This window comes from Aedes albopictus, chromosome 2, assembly GCF_035046485.1.
Source record: "Aedes albopictus strain Foshan chromosome 2, AalbF5, whole genome shotgun sequence".
NCBI lineage: Eukaryota > Metazoa > Arthropoda > Insecta > Diptera > Culicidae > Aedes > Aedes albopictus.
Genome location: NC_085137.1, coordinates 263,535,755 through 263,562,807, shown reverse-complemented (window position 1 = coordinate 263,562,807; position 27,053 = coordinate 263,535,755). Strand labels below are relative to the sequence as shown.

Sequence of the window (27,053 nt, the reverse complement as noted above, 5' to 3'; positions counted from 1 at the left end):
GGGCCTCTCACTGACAGAAACATAATTATTTAAACAATTAATAGAAAAAAATCTGTTTTGATTGCTTTCAAAAGATTAAATTTTAACCAAGTAAACAACCAATGCCGTGGGTCCATTGCCAGCTTTTCAGGCGAATCCTTGACCTACATAATACATCTCCCAACCACCCACTCCGTAGTACTTGTGGGAGTGTCACTGAGTCGGAGGCCTCTTAAATAAGTGCTACATCAACATTTCCTTCCCCTATCCCAAGTTGCAGTAACGATGGGCGTGGCCGGGAATAATGACATTTGTGCTTTTGGTATTCTTGCATAAGATTGGAGCAAAGTTAACTATCCGGCCTTGTTCCGGAAAGCAATCCGAGCAAGATTAGCAAAAGGTACATGAATGTTGTTAGTATCCTATCTACGAAGTATACCGTAACTACGCTAACGCTAACGCAACCGCTAACGCTTGTCAAAATGTCTAAAAATTTCTATATAAGAACAAATTCAATTCTTGTGAGCGAAATAGAACACATACACCCATAGAGTTGGATCAATGTTAGTGAAATGCCAAGTGCCTCTTTTTGAGCTGTGGAGACGAAGAACTTTATGCTGTTATTCCCTTCATATTCAGTAAACAGTTAACAGTTAACCACAGTTGAATGGTAGGCCTCACCGCCTGTGGATTCTAAGGTCGAAGTTTCGATGCTGGCTGATGGCATTTTTTTTATTTTCAAGGAAAAAGGTCGACAATTCTTGCCTGATATTGTTTTGATCTTATAATATCTTTACGAGCTTTTATCAGGCTTGACAGAAACTACCTCGCGAGAAAATGAGGAAGCGATTTCGGCGATTTTCTGAGGAGTGAAAATAAAACTCAGAAATCACAACAGCACCGAGCCACAGTGGGTATGAATGACCATGACATTTCAGGGTTTGTTTGGAATTCAATCACAAAATTATTATATTTTTTACAACATGCAAAAATATTGACTTTTGTGATATTTTGGAGAAAAACTTCGTATTAAAGAGATCCAGTACTTGTTTGGGAAACATCCGAAAACGACGCCGTATCCCGGATCTGACGTGCAATTTTATCTAATTTTTGGCTATATCCCTTTCGTGACGAACCAGCACAATCGTGCTGTTTTTCGGTATTGGTTTTACACATTTTTTCAATTGTTTTTTCCTCAAAATATGTGATGTAAATAATTTTTATGATCGAGTTATTACTCTAATTTCGTAACCTGCTGAGGCTCAGAAAGCTTTGATTGGAATTGTTTATAAAAAAAAACGCCACGATAAGTTAAACAAAAAGTAAACAATCACCCTAGAATTTGAAAAAATTTTATCTGTCGTATTTTTATAAATATTTGTTTAATCCAGGTATGCAGGGATAAAAATCGATAAAAAAAGAGTAGTTCTGCAAAACGGCGAAGAAAAAGTGGTGCTTTGTTGAAAAGCACAAGATTTCTGGGTGGTCAAAGTGGAACCAGCACAATTGTGCTGTTCCGACCCCAAGGTGGTCCAAGTTCCATCGGTAATTGCCTATTCTTAGGCGTTTAATGGTATAGAAGATTGATTTTAATTATGAAATTACTACAAAGTGTTAGTTTGTAAAAACTTAGACGTATAATTTCAACTCAAGGAACACTATATCAGCTTGTACGAGTTTTTTAAGGAACTTTGAAGACTTGAGTGAAATATATTACTCCATATTATCGAAATCATGAATTAGATTGGAACAGGGATTTGTTGTTCTTATTATCTTCTTTTTATTCACTTCTATGATTTGAATACCCTGTCAAGCTGATCTCGTGTTCCTAGATTTAAAATTATACGTGTAAATTTCTACAAACTAACACTTTGCAGTGAAAGTAGGCAATTTTTAGCAATTACTTAGAGAACATCGACCGGCTTGACGACGGACCAGCACAATTGTGCTGGTCCTAATTTGACCCCAAAAAGTGCATAGGTGGATAAAGTAGCCGAAATAAAGAAAGTTTTATTCTAGAGGACGTTAAGTTTATAAGAGAAAACTTGAGATAATCATTCTTTTATGGTCCGTCACGAAAGGGATATAGGTCGCTGTTAGCACATTTTTGCGCTAAGAGCGATTTTTTTTTCTCCGTGTCAGGTCCCAATGGAGCCGCATGGTTGTGGAGGAAGTGATATTGCTTGAAGTTTATATTGACTTCAGAATACTAACAATTAAGTTTAATCCTCATTCTAAGAGACCTTGACTAAGTCACGTGGAATAAGGGGGGGGGGTGATAGCGTGATGATTAAAGCTCTAACATTTTATTATTATTATTATTATTATTTTATTTTGTGGCAGAAAAACAAGAAGGTGGGTGCTCCAGTTAAAAACAGTGAACTGGAGAAAAGGAGAGTGATGATTAAGAATGATTAAACCTTTATTTACTAAGACACTACCTACATCCCGCATTGTTAAAGACCACCAAAAACAACTTACTCTTTTTAACTTAAAAACAAAATAAAGGCAGAAAACAACCGTAAAAAAAAAGAATCACAAACCATTGCTCATTGGTTGGTGAACTGGTCGTTTTTTTCGATTCATCTTATTTGTTAGAATTGCTCAAAAAGCTTGAAAGCAATCTCTTCACGAACTTCAGTCGTAGTTTCAATATATAGTGACACAAATTCGTCGACATCTGCGCGCTTCTCTTCTACACGCATATCGCTACAGTTCAAAGCAGCAGTCATCTACAAAATATAGAAGGAATTTACTAAACGGCGTAAAACGGTACATTATGCTTGCTGTGTTTCTCACGTCCACTCACAAAAGCTCTCACGAGTTCCACTCCCATACAAAGAAAGACTCTCGAGGCGAAAATTGCACTCAAAAACCCGAAATAATCATCGGCTCTTTTTTCGTTCCCCTCTTCCTCGATCAGTTTTTATTGCCTCTCTGTTTGGGGTTCCCGACGCGACGAATCAAAAGCAAAACACCGCTCTAGAGCATGTTGTAAAACTCTTTTGATTTCGAGGAGGATTATCAAGCCTGGCTGAGCACTTCTACATACTAGGGTTTGATATTATTTCTGATGTTTTTCTGATGTTTCAATCAAACCAATATCAGATTTTGTTCTTCAGTAATACAACTTTTATAACTTTTATAACATCAGTAGTTTCAGTGCAAACCCCAATTTTTCTACAGTGAAACTATTCTCTCTAGTTCAAATAGTGAATTTTCCCTTCTTCTAAACATAGGCTGTTCTTTCTAGTTTCATTGTAAGACTAGTTTTTGGCATTAATAGTTGATTATGTTAGAACCGTAAACCAATATTAGTATTGCAGAAGTAGTAGTTATTTATTGAAAAAAAAAACAAATCTTAAAACCGGTTCTTGTTACTATATTTGAAAGAAAGGAAAGATTCATGGGTAAAATACAGTAGCTCCAACTTCAACAATTATTATAACATCATAAAATGAGAAAACAAAAAAAACATAATATGACCATTCGGCATGATATTTTTTTGACTTAGTGAACTTCAGCCAAATGACCTTCGGCCCAACGGCCTTCAGCCAAACGCCCCAACATCATTGATATTAAGATTCTATTACAGTAGCCCGAGCGTCATTAACCGTAATACCATGAGCCCAAATATGTTAGGCTGACATGTTACAATCACCGTGATAAACGAACATATTGGCTCGAAATGGCGCAAATAAACTGCGAAGTTCATCTAGGAAGAACAGCAGATGATTAACCCTCTAATACCCACATTTTTAATTTTGATCCAAATATCATTTTTCGTCATCTAAAATCGTTTTGAACATGTTTTGGCAGATGATTCTTTTCAATTCTCGATTTCGTGAATTTCAGTTTTTTGTTTTTCTAATTTTTATTTTTGAACATCCCCACAGTTATATATTTTTTCTGGAAGCCTATTTGGGGTACGGATTTTTTGAGATCTTATGATTATTGTTGAAATATTTTTATTTTAAATATTTTTCATAGAAAATTTTATTCTCGGTGTAATTTTAAAGAAAATAATTTTAGAGTGTATTTGATTCCCTTAAACTATAAAACTACGATAGCATGATTTGGCAAAAATTTAAAATATGGTAATAGTAGCGATTTAATACAAAATAAACAATGACTCCTAGAAGGTGACTAAAACATCAATTTTTCAATGATTATTTAAAAATTTAAAAACGCTTTAAAATACACCAAAAACTATTTTGAGATATATAAAACAGTCCTAAATATCAGCCAAAAATATAAAAAAAAATGATTTTTCACGAAAAATACAAAAATTCTCAAACTATTCCACGTTTAAAGGCGGGGTTGGGTATTAGAGGGTTAAAGAAAGGAAAAAGCTCTGCTGGAATTATGAGAATTAATTTCCCCAAGAACAAATTTTTAATAGCATTCAGTCAAGTTATACTCGGCCTAATGGTACATTCAAGCTTGTGACATTCGGGGTGCTGGCTTTCAGGTAGTGACAGTCAGGCAATTTTTTGAAGTGTTTTCAGCACAAAAAAAAATCAGCAATATAAATTGCTGAATTTCAGCAACATTTTTGCTGAAATTCAGCACAACGTTGCTGATCAACTGTCAACATTGCAGGATGGTTCAGCAAGTTGAAAATCATTACTGATACTCAGTAAATTCGTATTGCTGAATGTAATCAGCAAAAAAGAAATCAGCAAAGTTTGCTGAATACCAGCAAAAAAAAAATTGCAGTGTAGGTAAAACCGTCACTTAAATTATTATTTCTGTGCATTTTACTCGCTGTTTCCAGAAGGTTATAGGTAAATCCAACGGAAGCTAACGATCCCTCCGCATCTGGTGGCAGGAATGAGAACCTTATGAAAAACGTGGCTCCTCCAAAATTTCACATGGCATAGCATAGGCAAAGTGCACTTTTTTCACTTTTTCATATCGAATTCCGCATCGTAGAGAAACTAACGAGCACTTTTTGAAAAGAAAATCTAATTCTCTTTCAGATGCGCTTAGATCCGGTAGGTACTTACGAACAACTTATGTGATTAATTTGAGGAGCTCTTGCTATGCCTCCGGAGGGCGATCTTCCGGATTTTTGTTAGCTGGCCAATTCGATGTCTGTCGGCGTGGACATCAAGAATGATGATAATGAAAGCCATTGCAAAAGGAAAATAGCAACTTCTAGAGCAAAAACTGAGTAAAATTTGACGACAAAAAGTTGACTTTTTTATGTAAACAAACGATTTTCTCCTTATCTCACCAAGCGCCTCTACAATTGGGGGTCATCTGAATTCACCTATTGATGATGAAGCGATGATCAAAAATTTTACGTCATGACAAACTTATATACTCCATTATTTAAAAGATATTCGATTGACTTAAGTGTGTGATCAACAATTCCGGGTAATTTTGCTGTTTGGCACCAAAATTATGATTTAAAGGGATCATGCTATTGTTATTGTTAAAAATAAACTTAAAAGAATGAAAGCAATTGAAAGCAGGGAATCTTTGAAAAATATAATTAATGGCAAAAATTCCATATCAGTAAAAGCTGGAAAGAACATCCTATGTTTTGAAGAAGGGAAAATCATAATAATATTTGACTAATTGGATCCACACCATGATCAACTTGTCCACAAAACAAATTTGTGAGAATGTTCCAATTGAAAAAATAAGCTGTTGTGCGCAAAAAAAAAATAATTAAAATATTGTATTGTAAAGTTTGAAAGGTTTTGGTTCACATTCAATTTTTGTTTCAGAGTGATTTGCCCTTCCTCATACTATAGGCTGTTCTTTCAAAGTTACCCTAAAACCATTTCTTGTTTGCTCCTAAATCAGTTCCAATAATTTATTTAAATTTCGCATCTAAATCTGAACAAAACTAATACTCCAAATTTTTACAATCGATTCAAGAAAATGTTATCGTTGGGTAATCGACCCCAAACAAATAAGAAAGACGATATTTTTTTCAATAAGAACATTTTCAATTATCTTTAGATTGGCCACACTTCTGGATTGAATACTTTGGATTTTTTTTGGGAAATGGTACTTTCTGAGGAATGGTACATCCTGGTAATTGGTTTTCTGGCAAATGGTTCTTTCTGGCAAACGGATTTCTGGGAAATGGTATTTTGGCGAATGGTTTTCTGGCAAATATCGCGCAATCTAAAAAAAAAACGTCGTCACGAAATCGTAACCGCCCAATGCTAAACGTCCTGTGGTTGGCCGGGCCATCACTAGATGGCGATAGTGAGCAAATGTGACACAGGAGTAAAAAAAAAAACGATGCCAGCACCGCGCGTGGTCAATTATTGACCAACTTCCGAAAATTTGAATCAACCGATAAAAAAGGTGATCGATGGAAAGCGGCCGGAGTGTGACGTCTGTTTCTCTGTGATATTGGTAGACACATGCATGACGAAACAGCATGATATCATGTACTTCCGATGATACATATCATTTTAAACTAATGTCTCTACAATCGCACCCTTTACAGACACGTGCTGTGCAACGTATTTTATCGAATGGCCCACCAACATACTTTTCTGACTGATACCTGAACTTATAACTCTTGATATTCTGATAAATCTATGTTTAATTGATTATTTTATCTCGCAGGTTTTTTGAAAACAGGAGCAAAAGGAAGTGCTCAAGGTAACTTCGGACTTATGGATTTAGTAGCAGCTCTGCACTGGCTACGAGAAAATCTGTCAGCTTTTCATGGCGATCCATCACGAATCACACTGATGGGTCACGGCACTGGAGCATCATTAGCAAACATTTTAGTAGTTTCCCCTGTAGCTAGCGGTCAGTACACAACAGAAAAGAGTGATATAACTTAACATTACGCATAATTTATCTATTCTTCTCCAGATCTAATTCATCGAGTAATTTTATTAAGCGGATCAGCACTGTCACCTTGGGCGATTCAAAGGGATCCATTAGCAATTAAACAAATTGTTGCCAATCAAACTAGGTGCAAACTTGACTTGTTGATGGATGATTTAGCTCCGTGCCTGAGAACCAAATCTGTCCCTGAGCTGCTCCGAATCATTCCACCCAATCCAAGGTATGACGAAAGGAAAAATAAACGAATACTGTACACCAGAAACCTATCAGTTGTATTAAATTCACAGAATTTATCAATTAGTCAATATATTCTTTGATTTGATTCATTTGTTTGATATGTTTTGTTATGTATCATATAGAAGATAATCATTAGTGTTATTCCTCCTTCTGATAAGTGCCTAAAAATATTATTTTGCATAGCTTTTTCAACATTTGTACCCTCACAATTACGTGGCATAGTAACCAACCATATAATGTGTACTTGCGTGGTTCATAAGACAATAAGTACACTCAGGGAAGTAAACTACCGAAATTCATCAAAATACCTTATTAAAATTAGCCATAACTGTAAAGTATGTATGCCATAATAATACCTTATGAAAACTGATGATACTTATTATGATCTAATTACATAAGAAAAACTTATGAAATGAGCGGAAAAGTCAAAAAAATATGATCATGATGCAGACTGGAATCCATTCATGAACGTCGAGATCACTGAGCTCGTACTCAACCCACACGGCTATCGACGCTTGAGATTATCAAATGAATGTGTAAAAGCCAAACTGTGAGTCGATTCTGCATCATGAAGCGACCTTATGAAATTTATTCTAATTGTTATGAATTGTTTAAAGGCCATTTCATAAGTAAGACCTTATGATAATCTTAGGTTTATTTGTCTGAGTGTATGATTAACCCTCTCATACCTAACCCCGCCTTAAGACGGAATAAAGTTTGAGTAAAGTGTCTCGAGTATACCCCTGGCCAAGTTCGCAGGGGTTGACGGTATTAAAGTGAAGGAGTTTCATTTTGATTATTGTAATGTAGTGTTCTTTAGTGAAACATATCACATTTTTAACACTTTAATGTGCCTCCAACGGTTCACCACGAACCGGCTGCTGCAGATGGAGTATGGATGATCATATGCATCAGACATGCTCGATAAACACGGAGGAACCGGCGGGGCTCATTAGAGCCTATTCCCAAGCAATAGTTCTAAGTCGGTTGGATTTGAGAAGGTTTTGATGATCATTACAAATCCTAATAAAAGTATTATAGGATTTGTGACAGATTTTGGAACCATTTACAGCCAGCTGACTTCAAAATGTTGTTTGGGCTTTCTTTCCCACGTTTCTCGGTTGTTTTTGATTAGTAATTTATAAATGTCATAATCGCTTTTTCGAATTTTTACATATTTTCTTTAAATAAAGCAATTAAAATCAACCGAAGAATTAATAGTGGGAAGAAGATTTGCAGCACTTAATTATTGCGGAGGTTCCACCTGTTTAGACTCCTGCGCGAAAATTAGTTGCGTGGATTTTTCTTGCGTGGGCCCACAGATATAAAACCAGACCGCGTCCTGGTGAATATTTTACGCTGTGTTGTTAGGTACAGATTTGGTGATAGTTTTGCATTGTAAACAAACATATATAATGCACCTACGCTGAAAATGAGCCTAATCATTTATTTGCGTCGGAATATATCAATCTTCACAACGGGCAATATGCTGATGCATTCGTAGCTAACGTGCGAACACTTAAACGCGTTGTTGACGTCAATGCGTTCGACGTGGCATTTCGAACAAAAAACTGACTGCCTGAACAACGTTACTTCTGGAGCTCGATTTGAATAGGTCGTATGTGCGTTTGTCGATTAAAAATTCGATCAGTTGTATTCGCTTATTATAGCGAAAACCGTTGAAATTGAGCAAAGTTGATACATACAGCAGATTCCTCACAAAACAGGCTTTCTGTTCCATTACTAAAAGTTTGCAAAATATCTGCCATATTGCTACAATGACTAAAATAAACTGATCGAATTTTATATCGACAAAAGCACATACGACCTATTCAAATCGAGCTCCAGACTTGTTTATGACTAGGTAGGTTGACATTTCTAGGCCACGCTTGAGAAAATGACAAGGTTTATCGAGGTAATTGAACGAATTTAAATATTTCTGGCGTTCGATTTGAATAGGTCGTATGTTTGCTGAGATTCTTTTGTAGATTCGGCCTATTCAAATCGAACACCAGATTTTTCATAGTATTTGTAGGGAGATGAATACATAATAGTTGACAAGCAATTTTTATTATTTTAAAACTTTATTGCAATTAACTGACCAACTTGGTGATTCTTTTTATCACTCAGATGGTATTATGACACCAACAGAAAAATATCAGAAGTTCAGTTACATGTTTCTGTAGGTTTTGGACCGATGACAATTTAAGGACACAAGAAATGAACACAGAGAAGTGGAAAACAATTAGCGTAATCAAGAAAACAATTTGACACAGGATCGACTATATTTTAACATAGGGGTTCGACTGATTCGATGAAAAAAAAAACAAACATACAGTGTATCAAACAATTGTCCGTACAGCATTTTTATAGTCAAATTTTTTTCATTCAAATGTTCATAACTTTTTTTATACGTCAATCAAAAACGCTAAAATTTTGACTAGTCATAAATAATATATCAACGCTCCGTTGATCGAGTTTTGAGCGAGATCGAATAAGTTTTCTGAAAGTTATAGAACTTTTCGTTAAACTTATAAGATTTTTGAACAAATTTTAACAACATTGTATCTTAATACATACTTTTTGAAACTTTTTCTTTTTTTGCTATGTTACAGCTTTTTTTTTACTTTATCATTTATTAAAGGTTCATGCGCCAACAGGCATAACGGAGCCGAATTCGTTTAAAACTTTTTACAATTTCATGTTTTTGACTTATAAACTGTTAGTTTTGGGGAACCGTAAAACTCGCGGTTTGGTCGAGGTTAGGGGGAACAAAAATATTTGAGGAAAGGATAGGATGATGGGGGCTTTTCGTTGACACGTGGCAGCATGGTGTGGTGTATTGTTGCTGGTCAAACGTAGAGTGGACAAACAACCTGTAACGATACAAACAAAAGATTTTCGAAGGGACACGAGGTGAACAAGTGGAACAACAAGACGGGGGTATCAAACGAAAACTTCAGCTTGTTTCAAGAAGTCGTACACAAGCTTCATGTACTCAAAATCAAGTTTACCTAACACATCTCTAATGTGTGTGTTGTGTGCTACACTGAAACTTTTACCCTGTATAGTAATATGGCATGCAACTATTTCAGTGTCATTCATCGGGGGGAAATCATTTCCATAAAAGGAATGGAGCTTTTTGATCCCCAAGATCACCCCTCCATATTTTTCCCCTCGATCACAACGAATAATATTAAAATCGTGGAAGGAGATATCTTTATCGGAAGTAAGCCATGTTTCACTAAGCGCAAATATGTCACAACGTGTTCTGTGAGCTAAAAATTTGAAAGCATCCATGTTTTTAATTAAGCTTCTACAATCCCACTGTCGGACTTCTACCATATCTTCGACCTCACTGGACAAATTAGCCATCGAAAGATATGAAAGATTCAAGAATCGGCCATTTTGAAGTCAGTTGCTTCAGAAGAGGTCTGACAAAAGGAAGTGCCATGACTATCAAACTTCTTATAGCGGGGGAGACATTCAACGTTTCAAAGATGATGTCCACTATCCCAGAAAGAATCAATTTTCCGGAAGGGTCGACTGGATTCTGTCGACGTTCCTGTTGACTAGTTTGTTGGTTTTCTGGGCGAAAAACTGGGGCAACTGGGATTTTAGATGCACCCGGAAGTGACGGAAAGCCTGGAGGTGATACTTTTTTGGTGCTTCCGCTACTTCTTGATTTTGCCAGAGGGATTTGCTGAGCTGGTTGAGTAACAGGAGCGTTTTGAGAAACTTGCTGTTGCATGTGCCGTTTTGCAACAGCTCGCTTCCTTTTCATTCCTGTCTCAATTATATTGTACTCCTCGCCTCCCTCAGAGTCAGAGCTTTGATCATCTGCCGGCAGGGATGCGAAGATATTATTGCTAGTAATAGGATGGGTCGATGATAAAGCAACCGGGGCGATCTTTTTCAGCATTTCTGCATAAGATCGTCTCGATCGCTGTTTTAGAGAGTTTATATCGCGTTTCTCCCGCTCTACGTACTTCGGGCATGCACTGAACTCGTGGGGTGGAGATTCGCCCATTTTGGCTCCATATTGCAGGATTGCATGTTGATCACCGCACATACTGCAACGCAGTTTGTTGTTACAGTAAAGTGCGGTGTGGCTCAACTGCTGGCATTTTGCACAGTGCATTACCTTCGGTTCGTAGAGGTGAACAGGTAATCGAAGGAGCCCAATCACGAGAACGCTCGGTAAAGCGGAACCGGAAAAGGTCACCCGGTATGAGTTGGACGACGTTTTTGTACCGTCAGGATGTACCTTGTTCATTTGTACGCCCGAATAAAAAATACAGTAGAAAAACCGAACGTTGTATTGTAACAGTACTATTTAGAACTTTATTTTTACAATAGACACCACGGTAAAAATAAAAATACAAAAACAATAAAATGTAATGTAAACACCATACAGTAAATTGTAAATAAGATTTTTACAATATACTGTAGGGGTTGTTAAGTATCGTAACAATATAAAAAAAATATTTTCTCTATATATATAATTTTCCAAAACCATACATTATATTGTAAATGAATTGTTCTAAATACTGATACGTGGGTTTTAATATACCGTTCATTGTATGGTACACGTATGGTTTCAAACAATAAAATGTACCGTAAATGTATTGTTTTTAATTGTAATTTTACTACTTGATGCCGCCCGGATAAAAACTAATCATAGGGTGTTTGGTGAAAACTATTCCTGCACCATACAGTGTTCCAGCTACAATAATGTGTATTGTAATGAAATGGTTCGCTAAAAGCTTTGAACATTGTAGTTACTATACATTTACATTCGATTTTTATGTAACAATATATTATACTGTTTTTCTTGCGTTTGAACCATTCACTTTTCCGAAACATTATTTGTTCGTGCATTTTTAATGGTTTATTCAGTTTTAGATTTTTTCCATGCTTTGTTTTGTTGATGTTTGTGACTTTTTTGATGCAAAGGAAAGGAAAGAAAAAAAAAATCAGTGTATAGTAGAATTTCGTCCGGGTGCCAGTTCGCGCGCGTTTGCTTCGGTGGTTCGATTTTTTTTTTACTTTTCTATTTTGTATTCCGAAGTGAGCATTTCGACGGCGGTGAGTGTGGGTGAACGCGTCGTGGTCGTGGATCGAGTCGGTTCCGAACTTTTTGCTTCCCGTCGCGCTAGTTCGCAATACACTTTTAGTTGATAATAAATATTTTTTTCATTTTTTGCATTTGCACAAAAGAGTGAAAAGTGTTAGTTCGGGCTCGCCGGTCGAAAAAAATCCGAGCGCCGACAAGTGAGTCGCGTTCAGTGTATTTCTGTGTGGAATAGACTAAAGGTTTCTGCTCCCTAGTGGAGTGGAGAAGCGCGATAGAATTTTCTTTTTGGCTAGTTTTTGCGTCGAAGTGGTCGGTTGTTAACGGCGGTTTGTGTATATTGATCCATTGTCAAATCATATCACCAACCATAGGTGACTCCCGGACTGACAATGTACCTTACCCTACTAATAAAAAATCCTTCCTGAGACAAACGTGGAGATGCAGCGATTCGCGGTCTTTATAACAACGTTTGTCTTACTAACATTCCCTCCCATCCTCGATGACCGTAAGGACGTGGCCGGCGCCGTTATTGACCATATTCAAGTTGATAGCTCTCGACCTGTGTACATTGAGAATAGTAAGCTAGTCCTAAGCCCTATTCATTGGTTCCTTGTGCAATTTCGATTGTTCTGGTCAATCACGGAGTAGCAACTACGAATTGTGCGGTCATCTATGCTCATGCTCATGCTCATGCAAAGGAAAGGAAAGAAAAAAAGTGAATAAGTTAAAACATCAATTTAAAGTCAATAAAATGTTTAAATTAGTAGTAAACCAGATGTCCTAAGGCCTCTTAGCGTGTCATCGCAAAATGGCTTCTTGAAAATCATTGACCGAAATTAACTTTACACAACATTGCACCAATACATATTTGTAAAAAATCGACACTTATCTTATTCTATAAAATAATCAATTTCATGCGAGATATTCGGCATAAAAATGTATTCACACTACTTCAAATACACGCCTCTTTCCAAGTAATCACGATTACTTAGCATTATTTCACTCGAAAGTAGAAATTTTTAACGATTTGTTTCGACCGCACTAAAATGTGGTTGGCGGTGTTTACCACCCACCGCAGTACCAACGACGACGGCGGCAGCGCGGTGATGTCTTTTGGCGCGCACAATCATCGATCATGGCACGCAGTGATGTCGACCCTGCTGGCCAAAGCATCAATGAAATTGATCGAAATCAATTAAAAAATCCAGTCAAACACATTGGTTATGCGTCATAAAATCAAGAATAATTTGTGGGGTGATTATTTTTTAACTTTTTTTACCACAATTGTTAGTAAAATAAGCAAAGCATTATAATTTACGAAATCTTCACCCGGCGGTCCGCCAGCACTGCTGTTGCAGCAAACATAAACAGTGGGAGAGCGTACCAAAATAATTCGATCATTTCTAGCTTGTTACATAAAAAATCTAACATTTTTCGTGACATTTGGATATGTTTCCTTGTTATTCATTGAAGTAGGGTAGTTCATTGCTCGAGTTGCGTTCAAATGATTCATATTCTCGAAATGTTTACATTGGAGGTACCGAGACAAAGAGGTGCTATTTTTGTTAGTTTGTTTATGAAATTGGTATAGAAAGGCTACACAACTACTATCGTGCTTGATGATTGTTTGGAATAAGAATCAAATAAGAAGAGCAAAATTTTAGCTGACACGCTAAGGGGCCTTAAGAACTGCAGATCCAAGAGATATGGCGGGTTCTGTATGTAGAGTGCGATGAGAGGAATACGATTGACGAGCTTTATCTTTGACGTAGAGCCATCTTTAACATATGGAATGGACTGAACACTGAAAAAACTTCTAATATAGGTTCATCTGCGGTTTCGCTTTTTAACCTAAATTATACTTGAATCGAACTTGACAGTTTTCTCATGAGTTGTTGTTTACAGGGGATGGCCAAAATGTTTGGGATAGGCAACTTTTTTTCTCCCACAAAAAATTCAACATGCTGTAACATTTCATAGAGTGCATCTAAAAATCTCAAATTTTGACTGTTTGTCAACCTATTATATGTGCATCATTGGTACAAATTTGGGCTCGATTGATTAATTTTTCGCGAAGTTAGAACCGTTCGGGTAAAACACTATTTTTTAGACAACTAATTTTTGAACTGTCATATCTCGGAAACCAATGAACCGAATTGAATGAATTTTTTGACATTTATCAACAATATATTGATGCATAGTACGACGTTATAAAATGTAATATTTTCTCACGGCGAATTAAGTTATACCGGATTGAAATTTTTACCCATATAGAGGAAAATAAGTTAAATTTACAATACCACACAAAAATTATTAAATGTGTTCTTCCTTCAATCTAAATTGGCTCTAATATTTCTGATTAGAGATAACTTGAGAACAGAAGTGGAAAAACTTTGGATATCAACACTAAAATTTATTCGTTTATTTTATTATTATTTATTTGTATTAATTCATGTAAAATAGGGAGATTAAATTTTATGACGACGCCAGGGTTGCCATTATGCCAAATTTATCTGGCGCTGCCAGATTTTCAGGTGGCAAAAAGACAAAAAGAGAAACCATTGATTTTGCTGTTTTTTTTTTTTTATTTCATGCCAGATTATTTATCAACGCAACTCCTCCTTGGTGTTTTGAAAAATTATCCTATCGATCCAACAATTTTGAGCCAACTCAAAATTCGGCGTCTTTTATCTTAATCTGTTTGCCGAAAACTCGTTTATTTTCTTGCACATTCAAATAATCATCGATAATTATTGTCGGTTCTCGTTTTTCAGCTGAATAAGATTTAGAGAATATTTGTAATTATGTTATCTAAGTACAAAATTACATTTGCGTTTTTGATACATTTGAAGAAATATGAGTTACACAGCTTGTATACTGTTTAGTTGGTTTGGTGGAAATTGTAGCTATACTCGTGAATAATTCTTGTTCGACTTCGTGTTTGACTAAAATGACTGAGTCGACGAAGAGGGGAAACGGCAAGGGAAACAGCAATGTATTTTTGCTTTGAATATTCAATGCAGAAATAGTCCAGTTAGCTCTGTTCTTTCTTAATAACTGTAAACATTTTGCACCTTGAACACAATAAGGACTGTTCAATTTATAAAACGGACAACTTTACAAGGTTATAAAAAGAAGACGCGTAGTTCAAATTTAACCACCCTTGATTCGTTGTTCAGTACATCTTCTTTCATTAGATTAATAATTTTGGAATCGAATAGAAATAGTTTTATTTTAAAGAAAATCGGTCAGGTGTTAAATAAGGCGAATTTTTCGATTTCTGAAAATTGAAAATGTATATAAAATTACTGTTCACAAATGGTTTATCATTTTTAATACCAGAAAAGTATGTGCCATGCTACAGCAGCATGAGTAATAAACATTCTAGCAAAATTTGAAATCAATTGGAAAATTAAGTGTTGAGATATTAAAGTGAGATTCGGTTTTTTGAATAAAATTCAATTGTAAAGCAAAAAGGGCATGAAAATATTAAATAATCAATTTTTTTATGCATTTAGTCGAAAGTGAGAATAATGTGGTTTGAAATGCAGAAAACTGCTTCTTAATAGCATTGCTGGTTTGGTTACTGTGCGCCATTACAGACACAGTAATCAATACAGTTTCGTTCTTTGAAGGTTCTTCCAAATAACAATGCAACCAAAAGCAAATCTTGCAAAACAATAATGTTGGAAATAAAAACTTTTCATCCGATAATTATTAAATAAGGTATACAATAACATAGGAATAACTTTGTTGAAAATAAATAATAACAAGATTCGCTAGAGTCGAAAATCTGCATCAATGGAGCAAAAAGTATGATTTTTTTTAAGGACAAACTTCTTGAAATCCCGCTTCAACAGTGCATCAGAACTTCAGACGCACAAATCTCAAGAATCAAGCTTCAAACCACAGTGCGTTTTATTATTCTGTTCTTGCTCACTTGTAATAAGCTTAAAATAAGAAGCTCAGGTACACTGGTTTTGTTTACGAAGAGACTTGTGCTTTTGAAATCGTGAGTAGGTGCCAAAGTCGGCCATTGTGGCGGCCATTTTGGGATTCTAATAAGTCTGTCCTTAATATAACCATCTTTATGGATTAAATTTAGGATGAAAAATGCAATTAAAAGTAAATTTCTCTTCTGTATCATTCAGAGAGCAATATTCTACTACTCTGGACAAATTTTTAGCCGAATCCATGATGCTATTGCAACACAGGACATAAATGAACATTTTTTAATAATTTCTATGAAAACAAGGTTACTCACTATATCAGGCTGGAAACTGCTTGGTGAATTATTATTGACCAACTATTGAGCTTTACCTTTAGTAGAATAGTATAAGATTCCAATACATTAAAAACTTCATGAAAATGTGCATGTTAAGTATGTGGAAAGTTATGTCGAATTTTGAGAAATGGGTTTTTATTGATGTTTTACGAAAACCGCTTCAGTTACATAATAAAGAACATTTTGCTTAATGTTATATTTTTCTTACATTTGAGAATAACTATAGAAAGTTATGCAAAAAGCTGATAATGATTTTATTGAAAAATAAAACAGATATCGCACAAGCAAGTTGTCCGTTTTATAAATTGAACAGTCCCTACTAAAATTTAAGATTATTTTGAACTACTGATAATGATTTTTATCATACTACATATGAAATTGTTTTGAAGGCATTCCAATCTAATAAAACAAATATTATTGAAAACTGCTTTATTATTCAAATCATAAATTCAGTACAAATTTGATCAAAGTTAAGGATTTTCTTAGCAACGTATAGTGCCTGATTTTGCCAGATTTTTTATTAAGGACTTACCAGATAAGTTCAAAAATGTAGTGGCAACCCTGGACGACGCTGATGCTGATGCAGTTTTTGCGTCGCGGAACCAGTGATGTATAGTCTGGAACTAGCGTTGCTAGAACCAGCTACTCTCTGCACACGCGATCTATGCGAATCTTTCGCTTCTAGTGGGATGCGAAAAAGATATAAAAAAAACTTCACGGCGGTGATGAAAAAAACTCCACTTAAATAACTTGGAAACCCAGGGAAAGCGCGACACGTCCGATTGCGACGAGCGATCGGAGAGAGATGATGTTACAGCACAGACAAACAGACGTCTCACTCTACTCACTTCCCATCGTTTCCCTTTTTAACGGATTATTAAAATATTCCGTAGTTCGCAAACCGCTCGCTCATGGCGCTCGCATCGCTTTTGCTCCTGTTTGACGATTGCTCACTACCGTCATCTACTCAGTGGGTTTGCGTACTACAGCATAATTAGCATTGGGCGATTATGTTTGCATGACGATTATTTTTATCGCATTTTGTTCCAATTGATACGTCTGTTTGTCTATGGTTACAGCTTATGCATGAGGCTTATATATGCTGCTTTGTTTGAACTTTTTATTTCACTACGAAAAATATGAAAAATCTGTATAAGTTCAGAGTATTATTTGGAAATTTATCATATTTTGATCATTAAAAGTGCCAAGTGCTTTCAACTTCTTACAACTTTCTTTATGTAAAATTTTTATACAGGACCTACTAAACTACATATGTAGAGTAGATCCTATGCATTTTTCGTTCAATTAATACACTTTTATTAGTATAAAACGTTTGGCAGATTATGTGGGCAAAATATGGTAAATTTATAAACATCGTCAACCACATAAGCAGATTTTTCATACTTTTTGTAGTGAACAAATTAACCCTAACAAGATTTCGTGTTGAATGTTCATATGTTAGTGTTCCCTCAAAAAAGTTTGAAAATATTTCATCCAATATTCTTTGAGTAATAGATTATTGAAATTTTGTATAATAAACCATCAAGCTTTACTTAAAGTTCTATAACTTTCAGAAAACTTATTCAATCTCGCTCAAAATTTCACCAATGAAGAGCTTCAATATGTGGTTTATCAAGAACATTAGAATGAAAAATTATTTTGACGAAAAAATTGCTGTACGGACAATTGTTCGATACACTGTACAACAACTGACGTAACGAGGAGAAAAAACATATTGAACCATACCACAAAATCAATCAAGAAGACAAATACAAACCGTGTGACCATAACACTACATAGGCAAACTCTGACTGACTAACCAATTGAAAACTTCCCAATCTTCTACCGTAACTTTCTGAGTCAGTTTGCAACAGTGCCCTAATGGATGTCATTTTCCGCGTACGTCTGTCTCGAGTATACCAAAGTGGCGAATCCTTGTCGCTTTGACAGGTCTCCTGCTCGATTGGAACTATGGGGATGACACTAAATCGACTGTTCCAATTTTGACGTTTTTCCTCTTTGTTTTATCCAGGCTCGTTAAGTTTGAGTATGTTTGCATTTTTTCTTTCCTGGGCAATCAAAACTTTTCTATTTTTCTTTTCTATTTTTATAGCGTATTTACACTACCTGTCACAAGTATAGACTCGCTTACAATTATCATAAGATCTCAAAATGTTTTCGTCTTGAAAAATCGGTATCCCAAACAGGCTTCTAGGAAAAATATAATTGTGTAGGGGTACCTTAAATAAAAAAATAAAAAAAAAACAAAAACCAAAATTCACCTAATCGCGAATTAAAAATTATCCCCTTTTAAAACATGCTTAGCGGGATTAGGGGCATAATGGACACCCTAAGCAAATGAGTAAGTTAGGCCTGTATAACAGAGAAAAACTTAACATATTATCAGTTGGCTTACAACTTTAGCTTGTTTCCTACGTATTCCAATCATTTACAGCAGGTAGTTTGTCTTTATTGTGAAGAAATAATGAATTAAAAACCGTATGTGTTTAAGGGCTTTCAGGAAAGGTATGGGGCGAAATGGACAACCATCGAGGCACAATGGACACACCTGCATATTTTATGCTAATTCTTGGAATAAATCGAAAAGTTAAGTATTTTATTTGCCTACGGAGATCAATACCACAGATATGAAACTCCATCTTAGACTAGTTTACAAAACATCAAAGTTAATTAAATAAACTTTAGGCTTAAATTGATTTTTTTCTAAACTTTCTAAAACGCCTTACAGTATGCAATACGCGTACCTCCATTCGTAATTGCCAGTGTTCGCCCCGATTCAACTGCAACAGTAAAAATGCTATTTTGAGTAAATTCGGAAAAAATAAAATACTTTATCCATTGCTAAATCTGTAAATACATCTAGATCAGGTTACAATAGGCTCCTAAAGTCCTATCGGGATTCTTGTTTTAAACCACCATATATGGTTCAAGAGTACATATTTACTCATTTTTTGACGTTTTTATTAACCATAGTTGAAAATATATAATTTTTATTTATTTAGCCTTTTGTCTCGTCCCTTGCTTATAACACATACTTTGAGTGACTTTTTTTCACCGTGTATGTCAGATAGGAACATTTCTAGATTGAGTTTAAATAAGGGCGAAAATAACATGAGAGAGTTCTCTTCATCGACTCTCTCTTCTGCAAATTAAAGTGACAAGATGCAAATTCAATCGAACTTTTTTACACTGAAACGCTAGATTGCATCGCAACCTAGCGATTTATGACCAAAAAGTTCAACCATACTTGCATCTTGTCACTTTAATTTGAAGAAGAGAGAGTCGATGAAGAGATCTCTCTCATGTTACTTTCGCCCTTATTTAAACTCAATCTAGATTTTTGAAATCCCAGTGCGAAAAATGTCGACCTCAGTCACACAAGGTTGACCTCAAATGTCAAAGTAGAACTATTTACCATTTTACTTATTTCAAATTTTCTAATTATTCCTTTGTTTTTCAAGTTCGAGTAAAGTACAATTCCGATTAGAATACCATGCTGGATCGTATTATTCAATATAAGCGAGATTTCGTCTTTAATTTTAGGACCCTATTCACTTGTTTTAACACTTATGTGGCCGGCAGGGTACCCGGGTACCTTTTTCAATTTCAAATCTCGATATTTTAATGGTTATTGAGACTAGGATTTTGAAACTCTGTTAGATCTTAGAACTCGTCAATATACATCTATTAATGGGGTTGACCGAATTTTAAAGTGAGGAGGGGCAGGGGGAGGGGCTCCTGCATTTTTTTATTACGTGGAAGGCCGGCAGGGTACCCGGGTACCCACAAAATTGAAATGATCATATCTCCGTCAATTTTTCATCGATTTTGGAAATCTTTAGCTCATTCAACTCAGAAACTCATCATCTATCGGGAAAATATTTGGTTAGACCGATCTAATTACCGTGGTTTTCGGAAAACCCATATTTTTGGGAGCATGTCCTTATACCATATTGAAACCTACATTGTTAAGGCTAGGATACCTTAAAGTGTTTATGGTCAACCATGGCCCCACGGGAAGCGTGTTCCGAAATCACAGTTTCAAGTCAACACGTTTTATGATTCCAGGCCGGTCAGATACAATATGCCAAAGCAATTTTACGATGCTTGGTACCGAAATTGCTACTAACCTACCGAAAATCCCGTATATTGTATTGTATAAAAACATGGATCCGGAAATCCAGATTTTCCGGTACCTATGGTGATCGGACCGGTCCAACCAAATACGATCTCGATAGATAATGAGTTTCTGAGTTAAATGAGGCAAAAACTTTTAAAATCGGTGGAAAAATCGCTGAGATATGATCATTTCCATTTCGTGGGTACCCGGGTACCCTGCCGGCCTTCTACGGGTGTTTTTTTGCTGGCCACACTACGGTTAATAATGGACACACTCAAACACTCATAATACCTTATTTGTTGCTGCTTCGAAATTATAAGAACTTCACCATTTCAAAATCATATTTCAAATTCAATGATATTTTGATTATTTTGGAGTGATATAAATGGTACTTTTGAAAAAAAAAAACTATGGGTTGATCTTTTACACGTATGCATTGAAAGTTTAACATAAAAGTACTCGATTTCGGCAAAAAAACAGGGGTGTCCATTTCGCCTCGGGTGTCCATTATGCCCCGATCTCCCCTAAATCGATTTAAGATGTCGAAAAATGATGTTTAGATTGTGGTACTCTGTGTGGTACCTTGCTGATATAACAGCTTGGCACTGAGTAGGTATTCTTATAAATTGAGTATATGAGAATCAGTGTGTTGTTGTGAGAGAAGCAGCAAGCTGGAGCTGAATCTGAAAGAGTGTTAGGACGAGTGAAGTATGGGAAGCGCTTGTATGAAAAAATTAAATCCCCGCTCCAGTCGACTTTTTGGATCCCATTTAGGTCTCACATAAACTGTACAAAATTTCAGCGCAATCGGTGAAACTATAATGTAGCGCAAGCGGTTCAAAGTTTGCATAGGATTTACTATGGGAAAAGTTACACTTTCAAACAAAAAATTCCAGAGGTCGCCCTTTGTCTCCTTAATTCAAATCAATCAACGCTTCTTGTATTTAAGACCGCAAAACGACTTGATGCTTGTGGAAAAAGTTATTGATTTATTACCGATTAGTGATCCAACGAACGGCTTTTTGTTTTGTTTTATCAGCAGCACTGCTGCTGCCGATGTTGCATGGGGTGGCAGGAGGCATCACCACTAGTAATCCTACATTATAGAGATGTGCGGAGGCGGCCATTGTGAGCCAATCGAGCAAAGAGAACTGTCAAAGTGTGAGCCAAATTTTTAAAAGTACTCATTTTTAGTAAATATTCATGCCGCACAGAGAATATGTTACATTCTCACATTTTTTTTAAATTGCTCGTACGCTCACATTTTTGCAAAATATCAATATTTTTCGGTATTTGAAAGTGGTTTATAAACCTAGTGAGATTGCCATATCGAAATCATTGCAAAATACGTGCTCATGTGAGTGCACGAGGTGATTTAAGAAATGTGCGTATGCAACACATTCTATGTGCGGCATGGATGTTTACTAAAAATGTGCAGGCCGCACACATTTTTGAGCGTAGCCGTTTTTGCGTGAAAGCGGCTGGTTCATGGCACAGCAGAGCTCCCACACTGAGGCAAAAATACTTTGGAATTTAATAATTCTTAACTTATGAACGGATGATATTTCTGTTTCATAAATCGCTTATTTATTTTATAGTTTTCGCGAACGCGTATTGACATAAGCGACATGGTTGTGAAAAAGCCATAATTGAAATTTATGAATATCTATACAAAAAGGGTATGGATTCCAGCTATTTGTGTCTTAGACAAACAAACATTATTCACAAATCAATTTTCGGAGCCATCGGACAATTAAAATCAAATTGATTTTATTTAAAGCACCCATAAATTCTCCTCCCAAATCAACAACATAAATGGAATTATACGTAAAAAACATGATCGATTCCTCTTAATTGATCATATAGTGTTGTTCATAAAAGTTATAAAAAGCAATTTTGACTGCATTCTGTGGAAATAACAAACCATGCAAACTTGCATTCATGAATGAAATTGCAGTCAAATACGCTCCTTGACCCCTTATTTCAAGTGATCGATGAAGAGAAATCGTTCATTTTACTAACCCGGTAATTCTAGACACATGACATGAGTTAGATTAGAATTATTTCATCAAAAACCCATACTATATGAATACGAATATCATTTCGCTTATGACATGACAATCATAATTACCAATATTGATTTCCTTAAGTCTTAGTAGTTGATTTCAATAAAAGCAAACATAGGATAGCTATAATTTTGATCCAATGATATTCCTAAGCCAAACTTATGATTTTGGTAAGTGACTGGACATTAATTTTTCTCCTCTTAACCATAAGTGAAATTTATAGCTTTCAACAATAATCGTTGTGTCACCAAACCTTAAGGGGATTTTATGTTCTTCCTGAGTTTATTTGCCTCAGTGCGCAGAGCGTAAACAATGGTGGTCCTGGAGACCGTAACCATTTAAAGCGGCTGGTGCCTGGCACAGCGAAGCTCCCGGAGAGCGTAAACAAATTGTGGTCCCGGAGATTGTTACCAAAGACTGTCTGTGCTGTTACCAAGTGAAGCAGCCAGTGCGCAGCACTGTGTAGCTTCCGGAGAGTGAAAAAGATAACAGAGGTCCTGGAGACTGTAATAAAACTAAATGAATATGCCAAAGTGCAGCTCTTGGAATGGGAGTGTGAAAAAGGATGTGAATAATGTTAACCTATGTTAACAGGGTGTTTTGTTCGGTACCGTAAAACGGGGTATCTTTGATAATGCGGGTAACTTTGATAGTGCAACAGGCATGGTATAGTTTATCTTATAATTATGATTCCTTCAACCAGTTAAGAAAAAGGCAAACGTAGATAAATTGTATACATATGAAAGTTCATCTTAGATGTATTTTCATTAAAACCTAGTTTATAAACAACTTTTTGGACAAAAAATAGAAATTGTTGATATTTTTGTCATTTGTCAACCCCTTCAATCAATCTGCTATACGACTTTGTTTCAACTATTTTTTCAATGAATGGACTCTTATTTTCGATAGATTCATCATAGTAGATTCCAAATCTGGCCTTGAATCTCTTAGCGAAGTGTGTTTTTAAGAAATGGAAGCAATTTTGTAAATTGAGACAAATCTCCATACAGCGATGAACGCCTAAAAGTATGCAATGCCCTTGTAATTCCATGTCGATAAATCTGTGTTGTTCAAAATTTGTTAATAAAACATTCAAAAACTACAAAAAAAAAACTCACCGTGAATAGCTTGTAATTATATGTTGATGTACCATTAAACATATATGTTTACAAAGATTACGATTTAGATCACTGTTTTTCACTCAGTACTCCACAAACCTAGCTACAAACTCATTTTGATATGTAGAAATTAGTAAAAATCCATGTTTTGATATAAAAACCCAATTTAATCCACCTATGGTGAACAGAACCCTTCTTACACTTATTAAAATTATTGTTTATTATTTGTATTTAACATATTCATTTTGAGTGATGGACCAAAAGTTCTAGAAAATATTGTGGATTTGGCATCTAGTGGATTGGTTTCCAAAATATCATCATGTACCATGGACTAAACTACCAGAAATGCCAGACAAAAAAAAATATCTTACTTATTCTGGAATTATGTATCTTTTGTTGACTGCCAAAAGATCTTGAATCGATAAACAAATGGATAAGAAAATAAGCAAGATACACTTTGTCTAATATCTCTTAATCAGTCGAATAAATTAGCTCCGAAGTACTTGGTATTCATGGTTATGGTGTAAAAAGGACAAAAATAATATATCTACTATGCTAATCAGTTTTGGAATTAGCTAGTTATTTTGGCTGTCCAGTTGCATTTTTCCCACAATATATAAATTCAAAGCTCTCATTTAATATATTGTTAGTTTTCATAGAATTCCTGTTTATTTGTAATTTGTTATTTATAATTTTATTGAAAACAATAATCTGCTAGTATACACTTTATATGAGGTCAGCATTATTGATTGAACAATAATTTCCCATAGACTGGTCAAAAGCTTATGCAAGATAACAAACGAATATAATAATAAAAAAAGAATTTATTGAAATACTCCTCGAAAGATTTCTCAGTAACCAAATGTCCAATCGAAATAAAATTTCAGGGCCTTCTACAAGGATACTGGAGCTTTCGTTTGGTGCTTAGAGAACCCAAATCGGTTGACAGACGGCTGAGATATTTATTATGATACACTTGGTCAAAAATCTCTCAAAAGTTTAACCTGTATTACTCCCAAGTACTCTTTAAAAGATATCTCGATAACCAAATGTCCAATCCTAATAAAATTGTATAGGGTTCTACTAGGATGTTACAGCTTTCATTTGGTGCCAAGAGAACCGAAATCGGTTGACAGACGGTTGAGATATTTATTATGATACACTTGGTCAAAAATCTCAAAAAGTTTAGTTGTATAAATCCTAAGTACTCTTCGAAAGATATCTCTGTAACCAAATGTCCAATTGTAAGAAAATTTCTGAGCAATCTACTAGGATGTTGTAGCTTTCATTTGGTGCCAAGAGAACCCAAATCGATTGACACACGGCTGAGATATTTAGTTTGATACACTTTGTTAAAAATCTCAAAAAGTTTAGTTGTATATCTCCTAAGTACTCTTCGAAAGATATCTCAGTAACCAAATGTCCAATCGGAATAAAATTTCAGAGCGTTCTACTAGGATGTTGTAGCTTTCATTTGCTGCCAAGAAAACTCAAATCGGTTGACAGACGGCTGAGATATTCATCAATATGCTAAATGTCAAAAATCTCTCAAAAAGCTAACCTATATGACTTCAAAGTACTCATCGAAAGATATCTCGGTAACCAAATGTCCGATCGTAATAAAATTTAATAGGGTTCTACTAGGATGTTATAGCTTTCATTTGCAACTAAGAGAATCCAAATCGGATATCAGACGGCTGAGAAACGTGCGTGACTTTTTTGTAATATACGCACACACACACATACACACACATACATAAACACACATACATACACACACAGACATTTGCTCAGTTGGTCGAGCTGAGTTGATTGGTATATGAGACTCGGCCCTGCGGGCCTCGGATCGAAAGTCGGTTTTTCGAGCGGTATTTATACCCTTCTTATGGGTGTAAGAAGGGTAAAAATCTATTGAATATATTTCACAATGATGTACATACTCTTAGGAATTCAATCTATGATTATTTTTAAGTTTTGATGTGTTTTACAGGGAACTATCAAAGTTACCCCAAAATGAAAATCTGATTCTCGCTCATATGGAAAACTAAAAATCACCCAAAATATTTAAGATTATCAAATCTCTCAATTGCAATTGATAACTGATAACCCTTACCTTACCTTACCGGTTAGGCTAAGGCCGGGGTGGCCTCTACTGTACATAGTAGCCGCCTCCATTCCACTCGGTCCATGGCTGTTTGTCTCCAGTTCCGCACTCTGCGTAGGGTCCGCAGATCGTCCTCCACTTGGTCGACCCACCTAGCTCGCTGCGCTCCACGTCTTCTTGTACCGGTCGGATGACTCTCGAGAACCATTTTAGTCGGGTTGCTATCCGACATCTTGATGACGTGACCCGCCCACCGTAGCCTCCCGATTTTCGCGATATGGACGATGGTTGGTTCTCCCAGCAGCTGATGCAGCTCGTGGTTCATTCGCCTTCTCCAAGTCCCGTCTTCCATCTGCACTCCGCCGTAGATGGTACGCAACACCTTCCGCTCGAAAACTCCAAGGGCGCGTTGGTCCTCTGTACGTAGGGTCCATGTTTCGTGCCCATAGAGGACGACCGGTCTAATCAGCGTTTTGTAGATGGTTAACTTCGTGTTACGGCGAACTTTATTCGATCGTAGAGTTCTGCGGAGTCCAAAGTAGGCACGGTTTCCTGCCACAATGCGCCTCTGAATTTCTCTGCTGGTGTCGTTGTCGTCGGTCACCAGTGAGCCCAAGTACACGAATTCTTCAATCGTCTCGATTTCATCACCGTCGATATGAATTCGGGGTGGCGGGCGCGGTGATTCCTCCCTGGAGCCCTTTGCCATCATGTACTTTGTCTTCGACACATTAATGACTAATCCGATTCGCCTGGCTTCACTCTTTAGTCGGATGTACGTTTCCGCCATCGTCTCAAATTTACGAGCAATAATATCAATATCATCGGCGAAACCAAGCAGCTGAACGGACTTCGTGAAAATCGTCCCACTCGTGTTTATCCCCGCTCTCCTTATTACACCCTCTAAAGCAATGTTGAACAGCAAGCACGAAAGACCATCACCTTGCCGTAACCCTCTGCGAGATTCGAAGGGACTCGAGAGTGTCCCTGATACTCGAACTACGCACATCACTCGATCCATCGTCGCCTTGATCAACCGTATCAGTTTATCCGGGAATCCGTATTCGTGCATAATCTGCCATAGCTGTTCTCGATCGATTGTATCATACGCCGATTTGAAATCGATGAACGAGTGATGTGTGGGCACGTTGTATTCGCGGCATTTCTGCAACACCTGGTGGATGGCGAACATCTGGTCCGTTGTAGCGCGTTCACCCA

The 27,053-nt window shown here is 36.2% G+C and overlaps 1 protein-coding gene across 3 annotated transcripts in view; it reads left to right on the top strand.

Annotated features, from left to right (window-relative positions):
• The window catches only part of LOC109411553 (uncharacterized), a 239,126-nt gene that overhangs the window by 150,281 nt on the left and 61,792 nt on the right, over window positions 1-27,053 (top strand). For all 3 annotated transcript variants that reach the window (XM_062851707.1, XM_062851708.1, XM_062851706.1), the window contains exons 5-6: window positions 6,577-6,765; window positions 6,832-7,027. In XM_062851707.1, coding sequence (XP_062707691.1) covers window positions 6,577-6,765; window positions 6,832-7,027 — 385 coding nt within the window. The remainder of the gene's footprint in view (window positions 1-6,576; window positions 6,766-6,831; window positions 7,028-27,053) is intronic.